At 37.4% G+C, this 14,124-nt stretch overlaps 1 protein-coding gene across 2 annotated transcripts in view; it reads right to left on the bottom strand.

Annotated features, from left to right (window-relative positions):
• Nucleotides 1–10,402: 10,402 nt before the first annotated feature.
• LOC111142141 (host cell factor C2) overlaps nucleotides 10,403–14,124 on the bottom strand; it is a 33,090-nt gene continuing 29,368 nt past the window's right edge. The window contains exon 16 of one of the 2 annotated variants that reach the window (XM_022495123.1): nucleotides 10,403–14,002. In XM_022495123.1, coding sequence (XP_022350831.1) covers nucleotides 13,688–14,002 — 315 coding nt within the window. In that variant the 3' untranslated portion in view covers nucleotides 10,403–13,687. The remainder of the gene's footprint in view (nucleotides 14,003–14,124) is intronic. The other variant, XM_022495124.1, reaches the window with a different exon arrangement.

Raw genomic sequence — 14,124 nt, forward strand, 5'->3', positions numbered from 1 at the left:
ATGTGGGACTCGATCCCAGGACCCTGGAATCATGACCTGAGCCGAAGGCAGCGGCTTAACCAACTGAGCCACCCAGGCATCCCGTGGTACAAGATTTTTAAGATCTGAATATTTTCTCTTTAGGGAAAGTTATTTTATCAACAGTCCAAAACAAGATAATATTTGTTGCTTTATGTGATAAAATACATTTCTGAATCATTCAAATGATACCAGGTAAGATCTATACCAAAAACTAGGCTATCCTATATGTATATTTTTAGTTTCTCTGTATTAGACAACTTATGTATGTTTATGTAATAATTTATGCATATTGACCTTAAACTCATATTAAGTCAGTGTATCCATGAGTAAAAAATAGAACAGTCTCAACTAATTTTTTTCTTAAGGAACTACACTATATTGTCTGAAAAATATTCAGGTTTAATTTATGGTTTCTTTTGAAGCTGCAAATGTTACTTTCCTTACTTCCCCAAGTTTCACTTCCTCTTGCTTGTTATGCTCCAGTCACCCTAGTCTCATGGCTCCTTGTGCCATGTTCTTTGCCTCCTCTGCCCACATATACTTCCCTCTGCCTAGAACATTCTTTCTCTTCCTGTGCCTGGCTAAGTCTCACTCATCCTTCACGTTTTAGTTTAAGCTTCAGCAGGAAAGCCTTTAAAAACTTCTGTTATACCTTCATACTAATTACCAAATACAGAAAGTATCACCACCCAAAACTGAATAGGTTTGTACACACTATTTGCTGGCTGCCACAGCTGCTTAGACATTTCTTTGAAGACTACTTTTCTTTTTATACCTGATTTTAAGGATTTTAAAACCATAAGGCAGAATCTCTTCAAATCATGGGCCACAGATGGCGTTGGGACAGATGCTTTTCCCTGGCTTCTGGCCATCACCTTTCAAAATATAAACTTGCCTAATAGCAGTTACAGCTTCTCCGACTTCCTCCAGAGACTGTTTCCTTCCGCACTGCATAGTAGAGAGACACCTGCGCAGGCACCTTAACTGTAAACACGCCTTTGCCAAGGTTAGTGCCAGCTAGGTGCCAGATAAAGTCAGTAAACGTACTGGCTTTGTCTGTAGAAATCTAATGGCCATGAATTAGTTTTAGGGGTGGATACAAGTTGATAGGTAATTCCTCCGTCTTCCACAATACCTAAGATTAAAATATCTGGACACTGCAGCATAAACATTGCCTCTTTCAGGTATAATTTGGGTCTTCCTTGAGCATCCTTGAGAGCAAACAGTAAGACTTCTACACCTATTTTTCAGGCTGCTCAGTTTCAGAGGACATCTGAATGAAAGAGATTTCAGAACCTTAAGCACCGGGTACTTGGTTGAAAACACACTGCTAGGCAAAGACAAGCCATAATAGTGCCTTCCAGCCAGGGCGGCTAGGCCAAGAAGGCCTGTTCGTGCATCTATACTGCCCAGTGTTCGGTCTGCCAGAAACCAAGACCAAATCCCCTTTTCAGACCAAAGCAAACACTAATCAAAGAATACAAAGGATAATATTTGGGCTGATGGCCATTTAAGGAAATGGCAGAGTTATTACTTACTTTGGAAGAAAAGTATAACTTTTAAGGGGTGCCTGGGTGGCTCAGTGTTAGGCCTCTGCCTTTGGCTCAGGTCATGATCTCAGGGTCCTGGGATTGAGCCCCGCATCGGGCTCTCTGCTCAGCAGGGAGCCTGCTTCCTGCTTCTCTGCCTTCTTGTGGTCTCTGTCAGGTAGATAAATAAAATCTTAAAAAAAAAAAAAAAGTAAAGTATAACTTTTAACACACAGTTTCTGTGTGTGTGTGTGTGTATGTATGTATGTATGTATATATTAAATAGGGTTATTTTATTTCTAACCTTGCAAGTAGCAGTGCCCACATCATAGGAGTGCTACCTTGCAGGACAGTGCAAAGGGCAGAACTAAGCATCCTATAATTCTTTATAGACTACAGACTGCCATGTGAGTAGGAATACTCACATCAAGTGCAAAGTAACACAAATTTTAATTAAGTAATTTTTAGAAGGAGGGGGGTGGGGGAGGAGCAGAGGGAGGAGAGCGATTCTTTTTTTTTTTTTTTTGAAGATTTTATTTATTTATTTGACAGAGATCACAAGTAGGCAGAGAGAGAGGAGGAAGCAGGCTCCCGGCTAAGCAGAGAGCCTGATACGGGGCTCGATCCCAGGACCCTGGAATCATGACCTGAGCCGAAAGCAGAGGCATTAACCCACTGAGCCACCCAGGCGCCCCAAGGAGAGCGATTCTTAAGCAGGATCCACCATCAGCTTTTGCCTCAAGGGTTCTGTTGAATTCTGGAGACTGAACTAGCAGCAGTTGTGGGGGAATGGACATACTTATTTCTCAGAGAGAGAGAGAGCACAAGCAGGGGGAGCGGCAGGCAGAGGGAGAAGCAGACTCCACTCTGAGCAAGGACCCCGATGCGGAACTCAATCCCAGGACCCTGGGATCATGACCCGAGCTGAAGGCAGATGCTTAACTGACTGAGCCACCCAGGCGTCCCAGGGAGGCTCACCTAGACTGGAGTCTGTTAGGGCCACTGCAGAGAAATGGGCAGCAAGGAACCTTCCCTATCTCAATTTTGGTGCTGGGTGAGGATAAATAACCACCACCCTCAAATCCATAATCACAGGCCAGCCCTCAAGGTTTGGTATCTAAAGTCACAGAACCTTCAAGCTGATAATACAAAGTGCTCTCAGGTTGGTAGTCACTAGGGTATCTGGCAGAGCAAACATATTCTCTTAAGGATCTCAATTTTAGCCCATACTTGACATAATCCCTACTTTCCAACAAAAGTAAGTTTAAAGGAAAATGGCACCATGAGTGGGGGGAAAAAACACAGCTTATACAGCAGATAGAATCTCCCGGAAAGACTCAATATTGGTATCAATACAGGAAAATTACTGGTATGTAAAGGAATAGAAAGAAGCACAGAAAATATGAATAAGGAGCAAAAGAATAAACAAGATCGATAAGCCAAATAGAACTCATAAGAAAAAAATAATTCAAATAAGAAACCAACAAATGGAGGAGGGGAGAAAAGAATAAGAAAATGAAAAAGAAAGACAAGGCAAGAAGTGGCGAGTAGACAAAAAAAGAAGACCTTTATGATGAGGACCTAGAAATAAATCCAACTTATATTTATAATCACTATAGATATAAATGTACTTAACTATGCAGTTAAAAAGGCAAATTTTCTTTGGCCTTATCTTTGTATGAGTCTCCTGCAAACTCAAAATATAAGGGCAACGAGAGATCCCAGATATTCAGATTAAGATTAATTAAAAGATTGCTACAGTAACAACAATAACAAAGATGAAGGCAATAAGCATTCACAGAGATAAGAGTCATTACATGATTCTAAAAGGTTTAATTCACCAAGAAAGCCAAAAATTCTACATTGGTATGCATCTAATAATAAAGCCAACAGAAAAAGCAAATACAACTTAAAGAGAAATTGAGAAATCTAGTTATGATGAGATCTTGGGACTCTTGTAAATAAATCAGGTATAAAGTTCTCAACAACTGGGGAATACATACATACATACTCTTTTCGAGTACACATGGAACATACATGAAAACTGATCACATAAATCAGAAAGCTTGTCTCAAATTTCAGAAAATTAAAATATTGTAGCTCTTATTCTCTGGCAAAATATTACAAGTAAAGAGTAAGACAACCATAACCCACCCTTAGCATTTAGAAATCTACTTTTAAAGTAACAATGGGTTAACTATTCAACCCTCTGGAAGGATTAATCAAATGAGAAGGCACAAAATAAACTAATAGGAATGAAAATGGATCATAACTACAGATGCTGTGGAAACTAAAAGATAATATGGATAACTTCATATCAAAAAAATTTTAATGAAGTAGAGAAATCCTTAGAAAAATTTATTTAACAAAACTGAAAAAATAATATAAAATCCTAATGTTCCTGTGATCTATAAAGAAATGTAATCAGTGGTTAAAAATTGTTAAAATAGTTAAAAAGTTGGGGGTTTTTTTGTTTTTTTTTTTTTTTGAGAGAGAGAGAGTAGGAGGGGCAGAGGGAGAAGCAGACTCCCCACCAAGCAGGGAGCCCGATATGGGGCTCAATCCCACAACCCTGGGATCATGACCTGCGCCGAAAGCAGACGCTTAACTGACTGAGCCACCCAGGCGCCCCTCCTTTTTAAACTTTTATTTTTTTTATTTGGGGGGGCAGAGGGAGAAGCAGAAAATAGTTTAAAAAAACAAATGGTTTTCTTTATTTTTTAAGATTTTATTTTTTTGTCAGAGAGAGAGAGAAGGAGAGAGAGCAAGCGAGCACAAACAGGGAGTGGCTTGCAGAGGGAGAAGCAGGCCCCCCACTGAGCAAGGAGCCTGATGTGGGACTGGATCCCAGGATCCTGAGATCATGACCCGAGCAGAAGGCAGACACTTAACTGACTGAGCCACCCAGGCATCTACCCAAATGGTTTTAAAAACTAGTTTCCATCTTCAACTCTACCAGACAATTGAAAAACTCATTTCATGAGGCTAGTATACCGAAAGAAGACAATGACAGGACATAGATGCAGAGTACTATAAAGCTAGTTTTACTGATGAACAGAAGCAAAAATCCTAAACAAAATATTGGCAAACTGAGTCCAGCAATATATTATAAAACACACACCATGACCAAGTTGGGCTTATTCTAGAATTAAAAGTCGGTTCAATATTAAAAAGTCAACCACCATAAATTAATACAATAACATTAAAAAACATTCAATCATTTAAATAGATGAGAAAAAAAGCATTCAACAAAATGCAATATCCATTCAAAATAAAACCATTAGCAAACTAGAAACAGAAAATAATCTTCTTAACTGATAAAGACCATTTATGAAAAAATACTGAGAAGACATGTTGAAAGCATTCCCTTAAAACTGGGGCTAAAATAAGGATGTTCACTATCAGTTCTTTTCAATATTGTACTATAAGTCATAGCCAGTGTAGAAATGAAGGAAATACTTATATTTCCTATAAGTAGAAGGATCAGAAAGTAAGAAAACTGCCACTATTTTCTGATAATGGTTACATTAAAAAACTCAAAAGAACATCTAGATGCATTATTAGAATGAATTAAAATTGAGCATGGTTGCTGGATCTGAAATCAACACATATGCAAAATTATATTTATTAGTAACAACCAGTTAGAATAGAAATTGTAATTTTAAAAAATTTACCATAGCATTAAAAATACACAGAATTCCTAGGAAGAAATTTAATATAATACATGAAGGCCTTTATGGAGAAAAATCATTAAAGTTTATTGAGAGATATTAAAAGAAGACCAAATAAATGGAAACACAGTGTTTTTGGCTAGGAAGACTTATTGCTGAAAAGACACCAATTTTCTCCAGGCTGATCAACAGATTCAATATAATTACAAAAGATAATACACGAACTGGAAGAAGATACATACAACATCTTTAACTGACAAAGGATTGGTATGCAGAATGTATAGAGAAATCATGAATCAATGAAAAAAAAAAGACACACATCTAATAGAAAAATGAGGGAAAGACAGGAATAAGTATTTCACACAAGAGAAAACACATTCATATATGAAAAAAAAAACACTCAAATTTCATTAGTAATCAGGGAAATGCAAATTAAACCCACAGTAAGACACCATACAATCACCACCCAATTGGCAAATACAAAAGGTAGTCAAGACCATATGTTTGCTAAGATGTGGAGCAACGGTCCTCAACCATTGTCAAGGGGAACACGAACTACCACAAGGCTTTAAGAAACAGTTCAGCATGACCAAGTAAAACCTGCTTCTTAGAGCCGTGGTTCTCAATTATTTGGTCTCAGAACCTCCTTAGATCCTTCAGAAATAATGAGGATCTCAAAGAGCAGTTAGTTGTTCATGTGGGTTATTATACTTACCAATTTTTACCATAACAGAAATGAAAACAGAGGCATTTTTAAAACACAGTAACACACAAGTACACACTTGATTAGCTATCAGAGTGAAGAGGTCATCATACCTGGAAAATATTTAAACTCATGAAAAATGAGAGTGAAAAGGACAAATAATATTTTAGTAGTTTTATGAAAATAATTTTGCCCTCACAGATCCCCTGGAAAGGTCTCAGGCACCCGAAGGGTCCCTGGACCATACTTTGAAAACACACTTCTCTGGAGCAAATCTTGTACATGTGCACTATGAGACACGTACAAGAACTCATTCATTCCTCAAATATTTACTGAGCATCTCCCATGTGCCCTGCATTGTTCTAGACACTGTGAATGTCTCAAAAGACGTCAGACAAAGCAGTCAAAATCCCTGCCCACATGGAGCTTACATTGTAATTGGCAGAATGTTCAGAGCAGCATTGTTTGACAGCCCAAAATGGAAAACAATCCAAATCTCCACGAACGAAGAACAGATCAACAAACGGTGGTCTCATATACAATGGAATACTGTACGGCAGTGAAAACAAATGGAATACAGTTACATGCATGAACAGGGATGGGAATCTCAAAAACAACGGTCAAAAAAGTCACAGAAGGATGATATCATTTACATGAAAGTTCAAAAACAGGTAAGTCTAAACAACAGACTATTAGGGATACATACATAAATGGCAGAACCATAAATACAAACATGGGAATTATTAACAAAAGATCCAGAACAATGTTTGCCTTACGTGGTATGTAGATTGAGGACAAATGGGGGGGATTCTGGGTATTTGAGAATGTTCTAGTTCTTAAGCTGAAGGTTGAGTACATGTCTGATCATTTTATTTATTTTGCAAGAAATAGTTTAAAAGAAAAAAGACATATGATTATTTACTACATAATTTCATCAACCAAGAGAGGGAACATCTCCCCATATTTCAGCCGCTGCTGTGCACTGCAAATCAGCTAATTATTTTAACTGGTGGGGAATAAGTACCTGATAACAGGCAAAGAGGAATGAGTATGGGCTATTCCTCACAGAAGTTAACTAGGTACCCAAAGGTCAGGATCCAACGGGATGGCAGTATTACAGGACTGCTTTGCCAAGTTGAATCAGAGTCACCTGCCTGATTCTGGTTAGCTGGTTACCTTGTTCACTGTGTATAACCATTTGTATAAAGCAGAGAATAAAGATAGCTTATGCAAATCCCAAAATAAATGGATGAAGACCCTGCCTCTTTGCTGAATTCTGACTCTCAAAAGTGCAGATTCCCTTTGGCACATTCTAATACTGTATTTATGTACTAGGTAATCCAGAAATACAGAAAGAGCATGGTACTTATTGTTTCTCCACACCGATCAATAACAGGTGTCAGGTTGATCACACCAATGTCATAACAATTTTGCAATCCTGTCTTTGCCAAGGTCATTGCTGGCAGTGCCACTGTGCAGATTAAATAAGACACAGTTAAGGTGTAATTTTTCCTGATTCAAAAATAGCTATTAATTTGGTATATAATTTCAAAATTTGAAAAGAAAAAAAGATCTTTAAACATTTGATCCAGCTCCTTTACCCAAACACGGCAAGCTAAAGTCATTCATTATCTTGGATGAGGGAGTTGGGAGTTGTTGCAAAAGGTAGAGTAGGCCTTGCAGCAAGAGGCCCACAACCCATTCCCAGGAAATGGGGAACTCAAAGGTGTATTCTCCAGGTCCAGACTCCTCAACTGGGTCTAACACAGGGGTGCCGACTCCCCAGAAAGTTCCAGACATTGCTGTAGCTATTGTAAAAGTCCCAGGCAGCTACAAGACCTTAAATCTCACTCATATTTAAGCTGGAAGGGACATGCCACCAGGGGTGCTACACTGCAACTGGTGGCAGGAGGACTTCGTGAAGGTGGGACGGGCTGAGCTCTGGGTCCTCCTATTCCACCGTCTTGCAGCTCCCACCCCTACCCCGGCGGTGGAAGGGTTGGGGGGGATGACTCTGGATCAGAACGCTGACACCGTCTCACACACTGTGCTGCCCTAAGTGGCACACCTACACCTTTGTTATTCCGGATGGTCAGTATTAATACGTACTGCTTTTTCCTCCCCCTCCAATAAGAGACAGAGAAACTAGGAGGGAACCCTTCTCAAGTTCTTAAGGAACTTCCACTCTGTCTCCTCGGACTCAAGAAATGAATAATCCTTTTGGTCAGAGCTGGATGTCCACTGGATCATGATTTACCAGTGGACAGAGTTATCCCACGTTCAAAACCAAATACCACCTCCTTTTATTTGTAACCTGTGTATGCTCAGACAGAACAGGTTCTCCCATGCTTTCCTCAGTTCTCATGCTGAGGAATGATGGGTCCTTTAGTTTCTTATCCGTGGGTGCTAAGGAGACCAGGAAGGGGGAATGGGTAGGAAGGGGGTCATTTCCTTCTCTGCAACACCTTTCGTATCTGATATGCCACTAACTCATTCTTCTGATGCTTTTATCTTCAGGAGGAAACACCCTGACATTCCTAAATACCCTGCAAAGACTTTTTGTTGAACCAGCAAAATCAAATCAGGAAATAGTGTATCCTTCTGTTGCTTCCATACTTTCATACCTATGACTTCCTAGTCTTCTATCTAAGGCCACAGGCTTCATAGCCCTATATTCTCAAGACTTTGAATGTGAGCCTCTGGCAGGAGTGGTAGTCAGATTGTGCATATGATGACCTTTAAATAACAGTCCCCCCAATTCAACTTTTCCAAGATACTAAATACACAAAAGAACCTAACAGTTTCAGATGAGCTTGCTGAAATTAACAATCTCACAACTGGACTTTTTTTTTTTTTTTTTTTTTTTTTTTCAATTTTAGTTCCTCAAGAGGATAGGAAAGAAGCAAAGAGATAGTAAGATATAGAAATCTATTTGGAACAAGGAGGCTGGTATCCTTGGATTTTATAGCCTTTTCTTTCTCCATTCAGTTCATAGAGTTTATTTCTCCCCAGAATGGTGTAGTTCATGTTTTTCCAGGCATGACCAAAAAAAAAAAAAAAAAGTCTTCCTGAGTTAGAGAAATAGTACAAGGACTCTGAATTATAACTGGGAAATGTGGAAGGAAGTTGTGCCAATGTCATATTGTTTTCTAGTGGGTAAGAAATAAACTTAGACGTGACAACAGTGGCCTAACTTGGTATGTGTCAATGCTCATGTTCCATGTCTTCCAGAAGTCCCTGTGCTTAAGTATTAAGTATGGTTTTTTTCCCTAATACTAGACAATTGTCCATGGCTTTCCTACAAGGAAATAGTTTGGAAATATTTTTAGCTCATTTTCTGGATCATCCAATGTTAAAAATCAAAATTCAGCAATATCCCAAGAATCTCACTAAATGCTCAGATCTTTTTAGATCAAAAACTTCCACTTGAGATCTATGCATACCTAGATTAAATCCCTTTTAGCTCAGGACACATGTGACACATTGTTTATTTATCCCAGAACTTCTCTTAGGAACCTAAGTAAGAGCAGGGTAGGATAAGACAAAGCTAGAGTTAGTATTTCCCCCAGAGGCTTACTAACCTGCTAAAATCTCTTTCCTTATCAAAGCCTCCCTCCCATTTTTCACCCCAACTTGGGAGAGGGGAGTGAGAATATGGAGAGATGTAAAAATGACAATTTTCTTTAACCATGTGTTAACCTATTTAAGTACCAGCTAAGTGGCCGATATGTAAGAAATGTAAAGACCCAGTCTCTGCCTCAAAGACCTACCACCATTTTGGCAAAGAGGGATAACAATGCTAACGAGTAAGGATACAATGTTTTTTAGGCTACTATGACAGAAGATTGACAAAGGATAGTGGGGGCACAAGAAGAGGGCAAATCTACCTGGATATGGGGCATGTCAAGAAAGGCTCCATACTGAAATCCTGAAAAAGGACCTGAGTCTTGAAAAAAAATGAATGGAGGCAGGTGCAAGTGGAAGAGGGGATTACAGACAGGAGGAGGTATGGAAAGAGCGAGCGAGGAGTATCACAGAACTCAAGAAAATGTCCAAGTGTCCAGGGAGCGGCTGAGTTACGAAGGACAAGAGTTATCACCAGATTTGGGAAATGAGAAGTTATCCTGGACTTTGGCTAGAGCCATTTTGATGGAGTAGCAGGACAGAAGTCTGGCTGCTGTGAATGAAAGTGAGTGTAAAGCATAAAGACAAAAGATTAAGAGTGAACAAAGGACAAAAAAGAGATGGCAACACTTTAGATCTATTTCCTGGAGTCACATGCCTTTTTGCGCACGAGCTCAGCCACAAAAAGGGTTAGAGAGATACAGGTTACATTTCTATGAGAACATGATTCCGAACACAATCCACTAACTTAAAAACAAGTTTTGGGAGACAACCTATTCTTTATGAGACTGCCTATATTATTTTAAGTGAACAATATAAAGTCAATATTTCTACAGATTTACTCTGCAATCACTAATTTTTCTCTCATAGAGTTCAAAATAAATAACACCTGTAATTGATTATAATAGAAAAGGTGCTTTATTTTACATATCATTGGTACATAATACATAAAACTGCCTAAAATCAGTCCTGGAAAACTTGACCGTCACTTATACCTTAAGCAGTCAAAGACCAAGTCTATTTTGCAACCTATTTCATTCATGGTCATATTACGACAATAACTTTAAATACTAATTATCTCTTCATAGCCAATGTTACAAATGAATTTTATGCTACAAGTGCTGCAATTTTTAAAAATAAAAATACCTTCATTTATAGTAGACCGTCTCTCTAACCAGAACAAATCCTTGCTAGGCTACAAGTCTGAAATAATGGATCAACAGTTTTACTTTCTTATAGATGATTGTATTTATGTAATTGGGTTACAGGGCAAGGGGGCCTCATACATGCAATCAGATTATTTCTGTTGTTGTTTTTTTTAAGTGGATAAAAATGAGTTTATAATACCCTATTTCTAGTTAAATTGCCAAAACAGTTTACTAAACTAAAATGAAGCCAATACAATATTTTAGAAAACATAATTCTAAGAGCATGCAACATCAAAATCTTTTTACTACACATGTGAACTAAAGTTTTAGAGCCCAGGAAGAGGACTGTGGCACAAAGGTTTGTACATCTGAATTACCTATCCAGTAGGGAGGAGAAAGAAAGTCATTTAACTCAGCATAAATCCTCTTATGAAAGGTATCAGCATGATCTAGCCCACTGCTACTCAGGGATCTTCACTCAGAAAATGTGCAAAACATAGGAAGCTAAATGCACTTCTCTTGTTATTTACCCTAATCCATTCTATTCATGAACACACAGCTTGAAGATCTATTATTAACTATTAATGTCAAGCCACAGAGATTTCTCAATGGCATTTTTTTAGTCACCCATAAATGTGACTGCGGCTTAATGTACAAATGCCAAAAAATGATAACAGAATCTGGGCTGATCCTCAAAGTAAAAACATTTGTTATTTTCACAAATCCCTTGGTAAACAGAAAGAATGCCTTTCTCTCTAGAAAATAAAATGTATGTTAGAACCACAGGTTCACAGCACAGTTGAGGCATGTAAGCAAAGTAAACTAAACCGAATACTAAATAGGTATAAATGTGCACACTCAAATATTCTATTCTTTGCTTAAAGTCAACTTAGTCCTTGTCATTAAGAGAAACGCCTTGAGACGCAAATTGTTAATGCAGAGAATAAGGAGTTAAAAGCGAGACCTTTTTCTAATAAAGCAAACAGATCATTAAAATAATCGGACTTGAAACATATACTCTAACTTTCCATTCTTACTCTTTTTATAACTAAACACACACATATACACAACAAACCCTAGCATTTAATATGTGCAAAATTGCTTACCATTTATTTTAACTTTGGTTAAGTATTTGTTTAGCCTATATCAGACATATTGTGGAAGCTATACAAATGATTACAAACATAATAATGAGGTAAGTTAAAATTCTACTAGTGCAAAAAGCAAGCATATGCTAAAAGCAAAGCATATGAATTTAACAAATGCAGAATGAAGCTCTCACCAAGGGAGGTGCTGACATAACAAACCAGAGAAGCTCCTTGTAAACATTATTTGTAAAATACACATTTAAAGATTAAAGATTCATACAGCCACAAAAAAGGTATTCTAACAACACCAGAGTAGTGCATTTATTTTACCTTTAGAGTTTGGAAATCACTCATTACGTGTCTAACAGTTTGCATATTTTCTTCAAGAGAAACTTAATTAGTGAGACACATTAATTACAAATACTGTAGTATAAAAATCCCAGTTCTTTACAAAAATTATATATTAAAATATTCTATACACTTTAAATTAGTAACTGGAACATACATATATATCAATTCTGCACAATTAAATCCATCTTGGCTGGGAGTATTCTAGGTGACGCTCGAGGACACAGCTACTCAGTCAACCTAAACTGGCATAAGGTTACATGGTATAAAAAAGACAGGCCTGGGCCCGCGCGGTTATTGCAGCTCGTAGTGTGAACTACCTTTTCTGCATTTATTGCTCTGTATTTCCATTCCAGATCTGAACAGGCAGTGGAACCATGACATTCCAAAAAGGTTCAAAACAAGCTACCTGTGGCAGAGGACCCATCATGCCTATCTGTATCTTTAAGGTTGCAGTGGGACCTGAGTGAGCTGTCTAATGTTTATATTTCAGTTGTAAAAAAGTTTATACAATTTTGAGGTAAAAACAATGCAAAAATAAAACATTTAGAGCATTTACAAAAATCTTACAAATGTTTAAAACACTATTTCAAAACTTGTGTTCTGTTAAGGTGCTTCTTTCTTTCTGCAGTGAGGAGGACATATGTATTTCAATATTGAATTTTAAATTATGAAGGTTTTCTTAATTTCAGCAAAAGCAAAGTTAAAGCCATTAAGACAGATGTTAAAATGTTCACAGATATACTTTGCTTCTGACGAAAATACAGAATTTTAGTGCTGAAAGAAACCTTAAACGTAAATTATTTTAACTCTGTCTTCTATTAACAAGGAAACCAAGGACTGGGTAAGTTAAGTGCTTTGGCCAAAAATGTATTCCAATATATCAGGTATGAATCAAGAAAACCCATTACTTTTTTTGTATTTTGCCATGATTCTTGGAAAATAATAAAAATTCAAAATCAGAGTTTCTAAACTCTCCTCTTTCTTTCTTTCTTTTGTAATTTCTTAAGCTTTGTGCTAACTGTAGACAAAGAAATGAATCAAATAGCGGCTATCAAAATTAGTATCACAAATGTTATTCACTAGAAGATAGGTGTTAATAGGACCGCTGCTCATCTAGAATAATAAAGTTAAAGGGAGTAGTCAAAGACGGGTCCTTGACAACGAAGAGAATATTTACTATGTAAGACAGCGCAGTGTACAACAGCCAGTTACTAGAATCATCTCAATAACTCTAGGATGACTGAGTTACATGGCCTTTAGAAAAGATATTGGGGTAATAAAGCCTTCTAGCTTTTATCTTTACTATTTTACTTTATAAAAAAGCAGTTATGTAACTGTAAGGACGAATCCATATACTAATTTTCAGAGAGTCTTTGCTTCTTTTCTATTTTTATTTGGATCTAAAATTGAGCAAATACATTTTAAGAACAACTTACAAACTCAAACTCATAAGTGCTAGAAATACAGTCAGAGAATACTCTTTAAAATGACAAATCTTCAAAACCAGTTACTAATAAATAATCATCACAATAGCTTCAGTAAAAAAAAAAATTCAATTTAAAGGTGCTTTTTTATTGTTACCTTGAAGCCATCGAACTTGTGTAGCTGGTCCATATCCCTTTTCATTCTTTGCCGATATCCTGAACACAATGGCAGGCCTGGATGTATAATCGATATGTGCATTTGCAAGCTGCCCGGCAGTTACTATACATGATGTCTTAAGACCACAATAAATCCTCATAAACACAAGTTGACTTGGATTATCTTGTATTTGTGCTGTGCGGATAGCCAAGTAGGCTGAATATTCCAAAATATTTCCAGAAGGGGAAGTTGGAGGTTCCCAGGAGAGATGGATACCCTCAACATTCTTGAAGAGAGGAGAAAAACAAAACAAAACAAAACCAGGTAAAGGTTCTGAAAGAGTTTTCTCTAATATCACTTATAATGTTGAGTCTATCTTTAGAACACAAAATAATGCTTTCCGCTGAA

This window comes from Enhydra lutris, unplaced genomic scaffold, assembly GCF_002288905.1.
Source record: "Enhydra lutris kenyoni isolate GAN:26980312 unplaced genomic scaffold, ASM228890v2 scaffoldscaffold7, whole genome shotgun sequence".
In the NCBI taxonomy this organism is placed as follows: Eukaryota; Metazoa; Chordata; class Mammalia; order Carnivora; family Mustelidae; genus Enhydra; species Enhydra lutris.